Source organism: Cydia splendana, chromosome 7 (genome assembly GCF_910591565.1).
Source record: "Cydia splendana chromosome 7, ilCydSple1.2, whole genome shotgun sequence".
Classification (NCBI taxonomy): domain Eukaryota; kingdom Metazoa; phylum Arthropoda; class Insecta; order Lepidoptera; family Tortricidae; genus Cydia; species Cydia splendana.
The window spans coordinates 4,781,678-4,800,101 of NC_085966.1; the positions used below are offsets into that span (position 1 = coordinate 4,781,678).

Sequence of the window (18,424 nt, forward strand, 5' to 3'; positions counted from 1 at the left end):
GTCAAGTTTGGATAAAATTCGACTGGTTTGAAGAGCTCCGCATTCTGGGCGGAATAAAATGCGAAATCCCAATTTGGGTTAAAAAAAAAATACCTATGAAATTTTCCGTTGAGTTACGAAAGGGTCTCCCTCTACATTCCTAACGACTTTTGTTTTAAAATCACTTGCCCTAACCGTTTTGTCCTAATGGGCATTTAACCTAATATATACTTATCGATTATCATAACAGTTACTTGCCATAGTGTAATAATTGTAGCTATAACATTAATTTGTCCTAAACATTGTTAATAATGATCATAAATTATAATTTTCTTTACCGTCACATTAGTTTTCATAAAAACTTTTGTTCCAAACTAATTTACCATATCTAACTATTCTGTCCTTATAAGGTAGGTAACTCTGTTAAAGGTTGAGTTAAGGCAAACCATTATTAAGCCATACAGCGCAATCTATGTACATACTTCAGCTATCAGACGTTTTTTTCTTACACTTTACGCCTGTTACCAACCACTCTTTTAAATGGATAAATGTGTCGCCTAACTTCAAACTCGGGTAAATCCATTCGACCCTCAGCAAATATCTACCCTATCCTTTTCTTAATACCGAAATCGCATAATCTGACAGATGGATTTACACGAGTTTAAAGTTAAGCGACTCAAATATCCCCGTGGACATTTTGGACAACCCTAACGTTGGGACTGAAGCGTCCCTGCTGAAACGCCATCCGCGCTCACTTTCAAACCACCACCTCCGGGCTTCACACCATTCCCACCAGAATCAAATCCACTTGTTTATCCCGCTAACTCATAACGATAGTGACTTCGGTAACTTTAGGTATAATTTGGATAACGATGACCGAGTGATTCAGTTTAACGTGCCGGTCAACGCGAGATGCATCTCTGGAAGATACAGCTTTTGTTCACCATCTGCCTGGCAGGTAAGTGGTTTTAAAACCTTTAAATGTTCTTGTGTATTTATATTTATTTAATAATGGACAACAAACAGGTTACAATTTGAAAACCTTAAAAACTAATTACAAAAAATGCACAGATCTTATCCTAAACTAAGAAAAACTAACAAACACAAAAACTATTCGCAAATTTCACCCCGCGCCCCTCTAGATGCAAAGGAGCCCATCACGCTCGCCGCGTTGGCACGTTGAACCGCGATGGACAACCTTTGCAAAGGAAAGACCCGGAGCGAGGGTCATGACCACTCTTGCGTATTTAGGAATTAATTGTACCTTGATCCTCCGGTCATCCTACGAGTCAAGCAAGCGACAATGGTTTATAGAAAAGGACCATTGAAATGAAACTTAAGTCATACGAACCCGCAGCCAAAGCCGCTCCCATATAATCAAAATTTGCTGAAATTACTTGAAACTGTATGCGCGGCTAAGTTTATGTGACATTTCGATCGGCGGTTAACAATTATTCACTTGGCTATATGGCCCCGTAACAAATTAACTCCTCAACTCTGGATGGCACTTCAAATATCAGAAACCTCTAACTCACCCGTTTATATTTTCTATAAATTTTGTATAAGCGAGTGTGCGATATCGCGACGTGGAGGCACTTTTCTGCCAACGCCATATCGCAACGATGGGAGTTGAGGGAGACAATTCTAACGACTCGGATATGAAGAATGCCGGCAAAAGATTAAGGCGCTTATCACAGTGCCGTCGCATATATGTCGTTACGAAGTGCGAAGCGACGAATTTGCGTGCGGCGACGACGACGGTACCTACGATGGTGCGGTTTTCTCCGCATCTTCGTCCGATGCTGCGATGCGTGACGAATCGCGTTTATAAACAAAAATCCGTACGGTACTATGGAGCTCCGTATGGCATAGGTAAGTTGGTGTAGTGGTTGGTACTTACCTAACCTGCGGCGAGCACCGCATCTCCATCCGAAAGCACGAATCGTCCAGCGTATCGGCCGTGTCGCACCTTCGCACGGAGAGCCGGAGTCAATGTGTTATACCGTGCGGTTTTTGCTTACAAATTCGGAGCTATCAAATTTTGCGTTTAACTGAAAGGCTGATATCGTCCGGCGAACTGGTAATCATCAGTGCTGGGCCCCTTAACAGATGCACCTTTACGAACGCGAGATATGTTTATTCCGTGCGTGGGTCGAGTATCGGTTGTCGAAGCACGGATCATGATTTAGTGACACGGATCATCAGTTTGATTGTTCCTCCAAGTTTGACAGCTGAAGAAGATGGCGCTGCATAAAATGTCTATGTCAAACGCCACAACAACTCATAATACATCGTGCTGTACTGTATGTATAGCGCCATTTACTGTGAGGGGGCAGGTAGAGGAGCCTCACGGGGATGATGGGAATGAAAAGGCAGGATCCAGAGCGATGAGGGGTATTTATTATTTAAATAAAAAGGCACCTGTAACAATACAGGTTATGTGTTAACAGATAGGTATGTATAAAAACACTTTCGTAATTCAGAAGGTTAGAAATCAAATAACTTACAATATGTGCCTTGGTGATGATGTAGATATATATCTGGAAGGTGTGCAGGGCCACAAAACGAGCACTATACTGAACTGCACGCACTTATGAATTATTACGTTTACTAATAAAAATCACACTTAAACGGTCGTGTTTAGAAACTTGGGAAGTACAGTCTGTTAGATTAAATGATGTTTATCGATCAGAGTATGTGATCGAACTGAAAATAAAAATCATTGAATGGAATTTGGAATAGGATTTGAATTTCAAAAGGGAATTTAGAATTTGTATGGTGCCAGAAATAGTATGAAGGTCGATAGTGTAACGCTTCGTTACACGCACCGTTACATTTACATCTTCTTCTTCCTCGCATTATCCCGGCATTTTTCCACGGCTCATGGGAGCCTAGGGTTCGCTTGACAACTAATCCCATGATTTGACGCAGGCACTAGCTTTTACGAAAGCGACTGCCATCTGACCTTCCAACCCAGAGGGGAAACCAGGTCTTATTGGGATTAGTCCGGTTTCCTCACGATGTTTTCTTTCACCGAAAAGCGACTGGCAAATATCAAATGATATTTCGTACATATTAAGTTCCGAAAAACTCATTGGTACGAGCCGGGGTTTGAACCCGCGACCTCCGGAATGAAAGTCGCACACTCTTACCGCTACGCCGCCAGCGCTTCGTATAGCGCCATTTACATGAGCTATTAAATTCGAGACACGTCTACTTCGATTAGGTAGTTCCAATGGACCCAGCGTCATAGATGCACACGATTTTTTTTCATAATTTTAGCATCTATTAAAAAAAACCGGACAAGTGCGAGTCGGACTCGCCCACCGAGGGTTCCGTACTTTTTAGTATTTGTTGTTATAGCGGCAACACAAATACATCATCTGTGAAAATTTCAACTGTCTAGCTATCACGGCTCATGAGATACAGTCTGGTGACAGACGGACGGACGGACGGACGGACGGACGGACAACGGAGTCTTAGTAATAGGGTCCCGTTTTAACCTTTGGATACGGAACCCTAAAAACCTAAGTACCTATCAAATATAACTTAACCCCTATTTGAAGCTTTTACTAGGCTTTCAGTGATGTAAACGAGTATTAAAACGAAATATAAAAGCTGAGCGGGGTCGGACGCGCGCTTTTGGGTCACTTCCGATGGCTCATTTGCACCGAACAGGTCTACATAATGAAAGGAAAACGTATCGATCACAATACAGAATGGTTTTTAAGTATAACGCCTACAAAACTAGACCTGAAAAAACACTATAGTTATATAGTGTTTTTAAGGTATGTCGATCTGTATACAGGCTGGTTTTAAATAAATCCGACGTTAAACTATTTATTATAGGTACCTATGCGTAGATCAATACAATTTTCTGGAAAACTGTCTCATTAATTGAAGGGGCATTCCAGAAAAGTGACGGGTACGTGACGCTATTCATTTACCACTTCGGCTATAGCTAAGAAGGTGATATTTGGCATGATATCGTTTAATAAGTTTAATAACTTAGTTTTAAATTCAATGGTGGTATATAAATAGTACCTGACAGATTTCTTCAGTTATATGGTAACTGCCATACGCGTCGCCGACAAAGCAGACCTTTTTGAGGAATGCCCCTGAAATTGAGATCTAATCAAAGATCGAATCCTATAATGGTAGTACATATTTGTCTGCGTGACAGCATGATAAAGACAGTGTCCGTCTTTTTCAATCGCGTGCTGTTAAAAAATGACACTCATTTGACTCATTTTATCGCGTGGATCAAGCTATCGGTAATTCGCTTGCGGTGAAATTAGGGTTGCCAGATGGTCGGGATTTGGCGGGATTCTCCCGATTTTTAGCAGGTGTTCCCGATTCCCGACAAAGTGTAAACTGTCCCGAAAAACAGCTTCACGTTATAAAACAATAATTTCATGTTCCGAACTGTCGTCGAGCGAGCGAGCTGACGTAGTGCCAATAATGTAAAATATCGTTGTTTTTAATACAATTACTTTAATTTGAATGTATTTTTTTAGAGATGCCCCGAATAGTGAATTTGGCCGAATACCGAATATTCGGCATGACATGCGAACATTTTGAGTCACAATTATTATGCAAACTGTTCGCCATCAAATAAAGCACTACGTTTACCCATGATAAAAATAAAATATCTTGTAATCGATAAATGCTCAAAAACGTGCCTTCGTATTTAACTACTTTCCAAGAATACATTTTAAATATTAAATATACCTAGTTTTTGGTATTTTTTTTTGTAATTTTTCTGTTTAGGTAGATGCAACAGATATTCGGTATTCGGCCGAATAGTAGGCAACATTCGGCCGAATACCGAATATTGGGCAAAGTGTCCGAATAGGCCGAATACCGAATAGTTGCCGAATCATGGCATCGTGGCATCTCTAATTTTTTTTCCCGACTTAAGTCCCGAAATCCCGAAAAATTTATATTGTTTCCCGATAATAGCGCCTTTCGATCTGGCAACCCTAGGTGAAATGGATGAAATGAAAAGTAAAGTTACATTACCTAGGTACTTTATAGTATTAGATTAGATGATTACGCAGTTTTGTAGGAAGATTATCTATTTTTTATGTTGTGTTAGTAATTGTTACTCAAATTTCACATAATTATGCCGTTTCTAAAAAAGAAGTGTCAAGCTTCTCATATGAAACTTCGAAAGATATTCTAATTTGTGTAATTTATTGCGATAAATAACCACGTTTTACCATGTTTTACTTACCTACTTTTGACGTGATAACGTCTTATAAATCGATGAACACCGGTAGCATGCACGAAAAAGTGTCACGTTGTGGACAGATCTCCAATTCTCCATGGTAACGTTGTGGACAGATCTCCATGGTAACGTTACGGCCACGTTTTCTTATGACGTTATTACGCAAAATTATCGTCCGTAACTAATAATTCGATCCCTCTGATCAGTGTTGCATTGACATTTTAACAGCAGGTAAACTATATATAATTGAACCGGTTAAAATGTCGACTAAGCCGTTGAAGGTTCTCACCATACACCCAACGAGTGTGACACGATCGACCCAGGGATAAGAAAGGGACAGCGAAGGCATCCCGGGCTGAGCGTGAGAAAAACGGGACGCCGCGGTTCCTTGGTCATTAGGGAAACAGGGATAACCAGGAGGTGGCTAAGGAATGTAAGGATTCTTTCTTAGGCGTGTTCGGATTCAAGGTCCTTGATACAATTGTTACATTGTTATTTGTTATCTCTCGTACATGCCTACGTACGAGAGAGAAACACAGATAAGAGTGAGAGAAAACGAGATTCATTCATCATGTAGAATTGTAGACTATGTAGTCATGGTAGTGCAAATTCGAAGCCGCAGGGATCGGATCGGTATTTCTATTTTTTGTATGGGAACGAAAACGGTATTTTTCATTCTTTGTCAATTATTTCATTTCTAATTGGACAATCTAATAATACGAAGTCGTTACCTAAATACACATCTGAGTCCTACTACATTTCGAGTATAAGTATAAAATAATTCGAAAAATATGGTTATTTCGAAGTTTTTGCATAAATAGACGGAATATATTTGAGATGAGTTGAATTTATTTACTTCATTCAATTCAAACTTCATTAGTTAAATTGTGAGTTAAAATAGACTTTTCCTTTAGGTATATTTACTTGTTTTGACGAAAATATAACAAAAAAAGTAAAAAAATAACCTTCTTAGGGCCACTTGCACCATTTACTATAACCCGGGGTTAACAGGTTAAACCTGGAGTTACCATGGTTACCAGTACAATTTGACACTTTGTTAACTGTTAAACCGGTTAACCCCGGGTTACTGGGATGGTGCAAGTGGCGCTAAAAGTTACACAGCCATAATACTAAATATCACTATCGATATTACATCGATAGTGATATTTAGTGATTGTTAATTTTTAGTCTCTAAATATGATCAGGAATACGCTGTTAAAATTATTAGGTTGAGGAAACCTGTATAAACAACAACGCTATGCAGCATTATAAATGAAAATAAATGTACTATTAACGAATTATTTCCGCTGATTGCCCATATTCGGCTTAATTTGACGTGGCTACTACCATTTAGTTTAGTTTAGTTTAGTTCATGTACTTAGACATACGCCTATGTTAACGGAGCTCTATAAAAACACTGTGAATGTATATACAGGCTGGCAAAAAAATAAGTGCATTCCCGTTGCCAGGGAGGTTTTGGGATAATACTGAGCAACTTTTACTATGGGACCAACCCCTAAATCGCGAATAAAAAAAATACCCTCCCATAGAAAATAGACCAGCCAAAATGTGTGAAACAGACAAATTTGTTTTCGCGATTTAGAGGTTGGTTCCATAGTAAATGTTGCTCAGTATAATCCCAAAACCTCCCTGACAACGGGAATGCACTTATTTTTTAGCCACCCTGTATTATGTAGAGCAACTAAAATTTGAACGCGAACTGTAGAGATATTATGGTTGTGCGTTTTTAGGGTTCCGTACCCAAAGGGTAAAACGGGACCCTATTACTAAGACGGACAGCGGCCGTCCGTCCGTCCGTCCCTCTGTCACCAGGCTGTATCTCACGAACCGTGATAGCTAGACAGTTGAAATTTTCACAAATTATGTATTTCTGTTGCCGCTATAACAACAAATACTAAAAACAGAATAAAATAAATATTTAAGTGGGGCTCCCATACAACAAACGTGATTTTTGACCGAAGTTAAGCAACGTCGGGCGGGGTCAGTACTTGGATGGGTGACCGTTTTTTCACTATATTGATACCTAGGTGAAAACCGCATGAAAATCCATCCAGTAGTTTTTAAGTTTATCGCGTACATACAGACAGACACCGGGGGACTTTGTTTTATAATATCTAGTGATATACTGAATCCCAAAATGCCCCTGCTCCAAGGCCGAACTTTGCACACTCTGCAAAATCACACACCGCACATCATAAAGGCAGTCATAACGCGGCGCGCCCGCGGCGCCCGGCGCTCCCCTGACATTTATCCGTAGCCCATAAAAAGAAACACCCACCAGGGCAGCATAGCCGCCGAGGCGCTATAGCCGCGCCCTGGAAGACGGCCTACTGACCTGCATTGGTGCAACCCTTGTCATTTTTCTGCACGATTACTACGATTACACACACGCAACGCAATTCTTCAAATGGGCGTTTTCTAAAATAAATATTGAAATCCTGATTCTCACAGATCCTGGTGTTTTTGGGTTATTTTAACTCAGAATCACTAGCATAGCATTATATATTTCAATCCTGATAATTAAAACATACGGCCAAGTGCGAGTCGGACTCGCGCACTAAGGGTTCCGTACCATTACGCAAAAAACGTCAAAAAAATCACGTTTATTGTATGGGAGCCCCACTTAAATATTTATTTTATTTTGTTTGTAGTATTTGTAGGTATAGCGGCAGTATAGAAATACATTATCTGTGAAAATTTCAATTGTCTAGCTATCACGGTTCATGAGATACAGCCTGGTGACATACAGACGGACAGAAGGACGGACAGTGGTCTTAGTAATAGGGTCCCGTTTTAACCCTTTGGGTACGGAACCCTAAAATGTCCCAAAAATTTGTATGCAAATTGTAATTTCCACTAGGTTTTAACCCTCGCACGTCACGTTACGCACATACAAGTGAAAAAAATTCACACTAAAACGTGACGTAATGGAATGGATATTTTGGTACATCGTCTTTTATTTAATAGTAGGATGGAGAATGCTGTCGGTTCTGAATAGAATGAGCCCAAGAATGTCTTGATTAGACAGCATCAGGTTTTCAATATTTCCTATTTTAGAAAACGCCCAAATACACATAGGGAATACAATAATTACCTACTGCATTTATCTACACACATATCATAAACCCTATACGCATTCAATAACCGCAAATTATGGCCAGCATAAAGACAAACTGTTTTGTTAGAACTAATTTCTTATCTGTGAAAATGTTATTATTGAGTAACAATAACATCGATATCGATTTAATAATGACATTCAAATTTCGAACATCTCTGAAAATCAAAGGAATTTGATTTGACCTCATTTTGACGTTTTATTTTATAATGAAATTTTAAATGCAAACAGTGAATATGTTGCAGTCAAATGTGTGAACTGGTCAAAAGAACTTTTAACTGACAAAAACAGGCAAAACTGCTTTTGACTGAGCATGGTGTTCAAAAGTAGTTTTACCTGAAAATCATACCTATTTCTGGCAGCAGTTTCGTTTTTAGGGCGTAGCAAAAAAAAATAACCCTAACCTACCTATCTCTGGGAACAGTTTCGTTTTTTGGGCGTAGCAAAAAAAAAACCCTAACCTACCTATTTCTGGGAGTACTTTTGACTGATAGTAACAGTCACAATTACTATTAACCAATGATTTTCAGGTAAAACTACTTTTGACCAACATGCTCAGTCAAAAGCAGTTTTGCCTGTTTTTGTCGGTTAAAAGTTCTTTTGACCAGTTCACACTTTTGACTGCGGCAAATACACTGTTTTTAATTACACAAACGGGTCTACCGCGATATATTTTCATTGTTTTTACCTTTAATGTGTACAAAACGCGAGAGTTTAAAGTGTTATAGGTAGTGTATTCAAGTGCCGCAATGGCGGTCGTATCGTTGCGGTACCTGAACAAATCAATGAGAGCTTATAATAAGTATAATACCTACTTCATCATCATCATCATCATCATTATTCTTAAGAGCCTAGCTCTTGTCGGTGGAGTAATCGCCATTCCGTTCTTCTCTCTACCACTGATTTTGAGCTCCTGATTCGTCACTACGTTAATTTTCTCTTTGGCCTGTACGGTTACCATCAGTTTGTCACTGACATAAACGCCGTCGAGAACGTAATTTACTTTCTATACATCCCGTTTGCACTAATATGCGAGTGCGAGCGAGATGTATAGAAAGTAAATTACGTTCTCGACGGCGTTTATGTCAGTGACAAACTGATGGTAACCGTACTGGTCAATATATGCACGTCTCGGTCTTCCTCTGCCTCTCTGTTTTTGTATTCTGCCTTCAATTATAGACTTTATGTATGTATGTATCGTGACGTATCAGGTGCCCTAACATGTTTCCCCTTCTGTTTCAATACCTACTTATGTATGTAGATAAAGTAGTGTATGTAACTGTACATAATTAGGCATTAAAACACACGTGTTGTTTTTTATGAAACGAGCTGAAAGCGAGTTTCGTATTTTAATGCCTTTCAATTAGCAGTCACATAAACTACTATACCTAACTTCCTACTTTCTATAAAGCTTCTCTTTGCAATAATGTCTATATTAAAAACCTCAAAATGATAGAACAGATTTGGAAAGCAAGAGTGATGATGTCAAGCGGTCAGTCAGGCAAAGGTAATGGGGTCAGGTGGAGGGGGGTGATAAATGATGCCCGTTGTCTTTATAGCTGAAGGGAGTGAAGGGTTGCTATAAATACCCTGAGGGTCGCAGCGGTGTTCTGTTTTAATACTGATTTGGCAATGTCACGTTTTTGGTTATACGAGTATGTGTCTACTTCAACACGATTGTTAAACATTGACAGTTTAGAAGCACTACCACCAGTTTTAACATTGACATATTCACTCACGTTTAAGTAACTTACTTTCTATGCATCTCGCTCGTACTCGCATATTAGTGCAAGCGAGATGTATAGAAAGTAATTTACGTAGACGCGAGTTAATCTGTCAATGTCAAAACTGGTGGTAGCCGTAAAGTTCGCAGTTAGTTTGATCATAGAGGAATATAGTAAGAATAGAGTGCTCACTACATACATCATTTTTGGTACTAAAACGACTATTATTTTCGCAGTCGACTTCTAGCATCGAGTAGCGGAATTATCAGTACCGCTACTTGATACTAGAATTCTCTAGTGTCGCGAATCACGTAAATTGTATTGAACAACAATTTACAACTAATTTTACAAGCAAATACCTTACAGACTACGAGTAACATATATATGCATTTTTATAAACTTAAAAAAACTAAACACTATTTAGGCGACAAAACGGCGTGGCTCCGTTGAATCGTATCCGCCCGTCCGTCGTTTTGTATTTGGTTGGTTAACCACTAATTGTTATAACTACCCGAAAATTTACAAATTATTTGTTTACTTTTATTTAAATACCTAAAAATACAGTCTGTAGACGTGTGCTATTTAAAATTATGTATTTTATCAATTTGTTTTTATGACTATAATGACAACGGAAGGACGGAACGTACACATTTATATGTAAATGTAAATACACAAAACTAAATCGGATATCATGGCGGCACGCTGTTTGGTCCGAGCGATAAACGAAATTTGTTGGCCAAAACATGCGATAAGCTATTATTATAGTCACTTTTAGGATGACCGAATTATAAATTGCATTGTTTTGCTTATTACTTTATTTTTAATAAATTTCTATTCCTATAGTCTGTATCTTTAGGTATTTAAATAAAAATAAACAAACAATTTGTAAAATTTCGGGTAGTTATAATTATAACATTTATTAGTTAACCAACCAAATACAAAACCGCCTGGATCAGTCACTGACGAATAACCTGACTTTAACCTACATTATTTGATCATGTAATGTTTTCATCTATCCTCAACTGGCTTAAGGAGCCATTTGAGGGTAGATTTTGTTTACTTTTATTTAAATACCTAAAGATACAGAGTATAATCATAACTAAGATCATATCATAAAGAGTTCTTTCGATGAAGTACTTAAGTAAATATACTTAGGTTAAACACACCCACTTAAGAACAACTCTATTTATAAGCATCACTCGCCGACCAGAGGCAAAAACGACGACAAGACGTTTCAGGGTGCGTAGCCAACGTTCATCCGTAGCGAACGAAACGCAACTGTCACTGTCGCACTAGTGGCGAAGAGTGACAGAGAGAGATGACTACGATACGCTACGGAGCATTAACGATTGCACGTTGGCTACGCACGCAGTACCGTTTTCCGCAAATCTCTCCTGTCAGGCCTGTGGTAGGGTAGACCATGTCAGTCTCACATCGGTCTATTCAGCCACCATGGTATAATAATATACTTCGCCTGGTACTCTCTTCCCGTCTTTTCGTGGTCACGTGACTGACACAAGCCTATAGTTGAATTATCGAGAAGATGGAATTGCATTTGTAGTGGTTGTATGCTGATAGTACAAGAAAATAGAAAATTCAAATATAGAATGCCTGTAAACAAACAATACTACTACATATGCAATTCCACGCTCTCGATGATTCAACTATACATCATGCGACAGCGCTATATGATAATATGCGATAGCGCTATATAAAGTGGCAATGTTATTGTGACGTAGGCTTGTGTCACTCTGGGAAGAGAAGACCATGTTTTATTAGACTATGTTCAGCCACCAAAAACGGTGTCTTCCAGTGTTACAAGTGACAAGCATCATATTAGACAAGGACAGATAAAATAAACCGTCCCTGTCTTAGCTCAGTTAGCTCACGAAAGAAAGATTCATTTCGTCCTAGACTTCGTTCTCATACGTACGGTATGAGGAAGCTCATAAACCTTCATAATCAGATCTCTGATTCTTCCTATTTCCGTTACACCTTAAGCTCATCCTTAAACTGGTTTCTAGTAAATGGGAATAACCAGTAACCACAAGGGCCGCGTGCGAGCGAAACGAAAAAGGGATTAAAAAGGGATGAAAGAGTCCCGGGATCGTAGGTGCGAGCGTGAGAAAACGGGACGCGGGTGCTCCTTAGTCATTAGGGCGGCATGAATGACCAGGAGGTGGGTAAGGACGAAGGATCTTTAGCGGGCCCTTGAGCCTCTGGGGGCCCTTAGGAAAATTAACTAGTGTACTATAGTTAAAGTTAAACCAAGAAAAGCCTGCTATGACGTATAAATAACACTAGCACTGCGTGAGCTGTCAAAATCTCTGCAGACTTTTCTTGGTCTAACTCTAGCTAATACTCTTTACAGTCTCTACAAAACGGTAAAACTTTTGAGAGGGGGCAAGTATAACGCAAAACGTTTTTGTATTGAATGTTTGCATGGTTTAAATTTAGAGCAAATGCCATGAAAATATTTAAAAAAAGTCTAGACTATTTGCAAAGGCAGACTCCAACCAAAACCTTAAAAGGTGGAGTCGATAGAAAAAAAAACACTAATACCTGCCTAAGCCTTTGTTGAGTTACCATTTAGGCTGATGTCTACGATTGAGTTGTAAGTAAAATACCACAGTTTAGTAGTGAGGTGCGGCCTCAGACCGCACCCACTGCGTTTCTGTAGACAACCTTAATTTAACCGCCTGTCAGGTTCACCTAGGCTATCTGTCTTTTAACTCACCTGTCAGATTTAGCTAGTCTCTCTGTCTGTATTATAGTCATGTATTATAGTCTCTTCCTATTTGGTGCGGCTAGCCGGCGGCGACAACGTTATAGTGCGATATAAAATAGTAGAAATTAAATAAAATGGAACTAAAAATTTCCATACTAAATTATTTCCAAGTTTAAGCATTTTACGTAAAAAAATGTGACAGTTACGTAGAAAGTGGCGCCCTCATTTAATTTCTACTATTTTATGTCGCACTGTACGTTACAGGTTTAGTATGATACATAATAATATAATAAATTGAAAATTGATAACTTTTTATTTGTATATCTTTGTCGCGCACTTTTGAGTGGGGGTCCAGCTTTCCACGGAAGACCAGCGGTGAGGTATCCAAAAGACAAAATAATTGCAGAATATTTCCGGGATTTCCAAGCTCCTGGTTCAAAGAATAATCTCATTGCAAATTGAACTCTATGCCCTTATTTTAAATCTTAAATTTTCTTAACCGACACAGACCGCTATGAGAGCTTGTGAAAGTTATCTTTTCTTTCTCAATGAACTATCACACTGCAAACTGAACTCTATTCCCATGCTTTAAAATTTAAATCTACAATTTTCTAACTAGCAAACAACGCTACGAGAGCTTGTGAAAGTTATCCGTAATATTGTAGAATGTAGAGTACAAAATAGTAACTGAGTACCTAATTCAAAAATTTCTTTCTCAAAGAACAATCTCATTTAAAACTGAACTCTATTCCCCCAACTTAACTCCTCTATTTCCTAACTACCACAAACCGCAACAATAAGAGCTTGTGAAAGTTATCAAAAGCAACGACCGCCGAGCGAGCGTGCAGTCATTGCACTGCGGTGTAAAGTGAATGCACTCGGTGCATCTGTCGGTGATTATGTGCGCCTGGTGCCGCGGCCGCGCGCCTCGGGCCGACGGGATGGCCACTTGGCAACGATACACAAACAAACAGGCTCTCTTGATTGTTCAAAAACTGATAGCAAAGTTACGTTTTATTCACATGTGAGGCAAAGTAATCAAATTCCAATTTTGAGTTGTTTTCTTATGTTTGCTGGTACAATTTACTTTTAAATGATGATTTTGAATGATAAATACCTATTTCTAACATTCATTTGGATTTGATTTGGTTTGATTTCGTTTGATATCTTACAGTTAATATTTTCTTCGGGTTAGTGTGGTGAACAATTTTGTGTTTCACTCGGGGGCAAATTTTGTTTAACCTTCGTGCTTTGAAACTCGCTACGCTCGTGGTTCAATTTTGGAATCTTTCGCTTGCTCGGGTATCAATATTAGCACGAGCGGTTAAACAACAATTATGCCCCCTTGTAAAGCAAATAACTATTGAATGAAGCCCATTTGTGGTAAAGGCCAAGAGATCCTTGCCTTAATCCGACAAAATGTATCAGTTCCATGGAATGAAATGTATCAGTACCTAGGAGGTATCAGATAATGGAGGGCAACTGGCGGGTCGGAAGTCGGAGGGCAACTACTGTTGCTGTCCTTAATTAAAAGAAAAAAGCTGTGATAAAATGTAGTTATAATATAAACTGAACGCATTTTGCATTGCTTTTGGACCAGTTCTCTCCACTCTTTTGTTTAGAATTTAGATTTTAGGGTCTGTGCGGAAAGAGAAGAGTCGTAGAATGTATGGGCTCCGACACATTTCACGACTCTTCTGTTTCCGCACAGACTCTATTACGGAAATATATACGGTGCCTATCATATTTCATAATGTAGATATGAAGTAAACATACATACACTGTTTCTAGCAAAAAGTTTATCTATTTCATTTCGGGAAATATCGAAACGTTTTGCGTTATGTGAAATCAATCGTAGATTGTGTCACAAGGGAGCAAAATGATATATTTACGACGAGGGCGTACATTGAATCCTAAACGAAGCGAAGGATTCTAAAATAGAATCCTGAGCGTAGTGAGGGATTCAATTGTGTTGAAACGCCCAAGATAGAAATAATTTTGCTACCATGTGACACATACTGCTTTTTACATCACCTATGAGGTGATTAAAGCTAAAAAAAGAATGTGCAAAAAAATTTAATAATATAGTGTCCTAGAACAGAAAAGTGTTACTTTGATCCCTCCTAGCAGGGAAGAAAAGTGCCACTTTGATCCCTCCTAGCAGTCCTAGCAGTGAAGAAAAAGCCCTTTTTCGGATTGGTGACAATTTGTTGCACAATGTTTAGATAAATACTTACCTACTTACTCTTTATGCCTAAGATGGACTAATCACCTAGGTACCTAACCCTTATATTATACCTAAGAACAGATGTAAAAAGTAATGAAATAAATGCATTTGTATTTGTATTTGTGATTAAAATTCCAACAAGGGCTGAGTGGACCGAAGGTCTTGAAGCACCAATCTCTGATGAAAACGACATCATATGGTACACAGATGGGTCTAAGACAGAATCTGGTACGGGGGCAGGCATTTATGCAAATGACTTTAGTAGTAGTATAAGCATGGGCAATTACGCCACTGTCTTCCAAGCCGAGACATTCGCTATAATTGCCTGTGTGCATGAGAATATAGTTAGGCGAACCCAAGGGAAGAATATCTATATACTCAGCGACAGTCAGGCCGTTCTCAAAGCGCTCGAAGCTCCCAGAGTGGACTCTAGACTGGTATATAATGGCGTCCAAGCCCTGAACCAGCTTGGAAGGCAAAACAGGGTGCAACTGGTATGGATCCCAGGGCACGAGGGATTCATAGGCAATGAAAATGCAGATAAACTCGCCAGAGCCGGATCTGTAAGTAACCTTATAGGTCCGGAACCATTCGTGGGGCTCTCACAGGGAACCATCACAACGGCTATTAAAGACCATACCAAGACCAAAAACCAGGAAGAATGGGATAGTCTGACGGGTCTAAAGCATGCAAAGCTCTTTATGCAAGGAATAGACTCCGGCTGGAGCAAAAAGCTTTGGAAACTTAGCAAAAGACAACTCCAAATCATAACGGGGGTGTTTACTGGCCATTACGGGGTCAAAGGATTTCTGGCCAAGATGGGACACTCTGACAACACCGATTGTCGTATGTGTGGCGAAGAGGAAGAGACAGTAAGACACTTAATGTGTGAATGTCACGCCCTCGCTAGACAAAGAATGAAGGACTTTGGAGCAGGATACCTGGAACCAAAGGACTTTAAAACGCTACCCATGAGCTCCATCATCCGACACATGGATATGGTGGGAAAAGCTCTTGAGTAGTTGACGGATCTCTTCTAGGGGGTAACTGCACAAAAGATCCCTATGGGTCGAAGTGTATCCGCAAGGGCCCCCGAAAACAATAAGATAAGATAAGATGTATTTGTGATGTGACAAAATTTATATGTACCTACCTACTTGGCAAGAGTTGAGATATTTTCAAATACCCACGATCTCTCTATCCTCATTGACTGCAAAACCAAATCCAGGAGAGGAGGGAACACAATATAGGAACTTTCTTCCTTCGACCTTCTCGAACTTATCATGCGCTAGTAAATGGGCAACGCCGTTTCCATAACGACACCCACGCGCGGCAATCTCTCCGCCTACCCCGGAGCCCCGGACTGGGGAGGAACGCTCCACAACTATGCGACACCCCTGACCAACCCATGTGCTCCTGGTACAAGCAGATTGTAAGCTTTCAGGAAGGGAATTCGTGCGCAGTCCGTGGCGCATATTTTGTGCTTCGCGATAATCGCGATCCCCCACAGGCCACATGGCCCTTCCTTGACTTCGTTCCCAGCGCGCTGTCTTCTCTCGAATATGATCTCCTGATACTTCTCCAATCTAATTACGCATATCATTACCATCGTCGGAAGTGGGGTCGTTTGTCACTTTGGTTCCCCACATTTATTTTTATTCAGAACAACAAGGTAAGGAAATAAAAACACTTTATGCATTAAGCGCACAGCAGGTACTTTGATTGTTTTGAAAGAGAATTGCTTTTGTAAAATTTAGAAATACATACATCAGAATCCCTACGCTACGAGTAACAGTTCGAAACCTCAAAGACAAAAATAGACACCAACGACTTAATAATACAAAATAACGATGAATTAAAAGCACATAAGCACAGAGTCGGTAGTTGGTAGGTGTACTCAGATGATTTTTTGCATTCAAGAAATCACTTCACGATCATACCATAACCACCAAGCTACAGCGCAGGCGCGTTACCGCAGCACGCCCCCTCGTTGCATCCCTTCAAAATCCCGTTCACCTGTCCGATATACCATGCCCTATAACTTCGAACGTATTGGTGGGATATCGATTTCTGGTCAACTTGCCTCCTACGAACTCATGTAGCCTTGGTGCTTTCCGAACGGTTCGACATTATCGGCAATCGCCGATACATTTCCGATAGCTTCGATGCTGTACCGAATTGGAGATTTATCGACAATCGTACTTGGGTACACCCTTAAGGGCCTTCTGTTATTGCTTATTAATTTGATTAGTACTAAATTCCGCCTAGATGAAAATCTGTCGATCAAAATTTCTTAAGTTTATTATTTCAATTAATATTTCTTTCATTCTTTAATCAATACAAGGTAATTTTGATTCGATGATTATACATTTAAATAAACGGTTACCTATATCTTCCTACATATCTATCCGATATCTACAGCATTTACACCGTACGCGGGTAGGGCTTTTCCGGACCGGATATTGATTTTACTCAGGAAAATTCGTACACCATTTAACGTTCCTGTTTTCCTGGCACCGGCTGAAAGCATTTCCGGTTTTGAGCTTTTCACATCCGGGTTTCCCGGAAAATTTACAGGTAAAAAAATGTTTCGGCTTCTGTGGCAACGGGAAAGGCGTTTAAAGTTTTAAATAGTGGTTGTTACGGGGAAAGTGGGGAAATGGGAAATGGGGAATTGGGTTTGCACCGGACGGGAGCGGCGGTGGCGCCAGTTGCCGGGAGGCGGATCCGCAGCAACACCGCACACAATGCTACCAGGGCCGCACGGAGCGGAGGAGGTCGAACGGAATGGGCTGAAAATACCTACCGTACCGACCGCCCTCGATAGGCGGTGGTTCGTTTAACAGCCAACAAGAGAGGTTCTTGATAAGAAAATGATAAACGATATGTAACATTACACAGTAATCAATAATTCTTCGTTTTGAAGGTAATAGTTATTTGTACAACAAGAGATCAAAGTTTGATATTTCTTCGAGTGCTTATTTTGAGTCCCGTGACTCCCGTGCAAGCGAATGATTCTATAATTAATAGCGCAGCGAGTGAATCTAATTTAGAACCTTGAGCGTAGGAAGGGACTCAAAAGCGCACGAGATGTAAAATAACTTTGATCTCGTGTTGTACATACAAATTTTCACCTTAGAAGTGAGAACATATTAGACAACCTTAACCTGAAAAATGTAGGTAATCCTTATTCACTCATGTTTTCAAGATATTCTAAAAAATAAGTTTAAATACCGCAATCAAACGCAAAAACAAATGAGATAAATTGCAGTAAGTAAAATAATATGGAAATAACGAACATCAATTGACACTTCAATCGACAACTTTATTTTTGAAAATAAAAACTTTGTAAGATGCGGTACTATTTGTCAACCATAGTAGAGATTGTTTAAAGTAAAAT

The 18,424-nt window shown here is 39.6% G+C and overlaps 1 protein-coding gene across 1 annotated transcript in view; it reads left to right on the forward strand.

The window, feature by feature from the left end:
• The first annotated feature begins 741 nt into the window (after positions 1 to 741).
• LOC134792292 (xaa-Pro aminopeptidase 1) overlaps positions 742 to 18,424 on the forward strand; it is a 50,670-nt gene continuing 32,987 nt past the window's right edge. Inside the window, exon 1 of the mRNA XM_063763563.1 lies at positions 742 to 937. Within this exon, the coding sequence (XP_063619633.1) occupies positions 892 to 937 (46 nt within the window). The 5' untranslated portion in view covers positions 742 to 891. The remainder of the gene's footprint in view (positions 938 to 18,424) is intronic.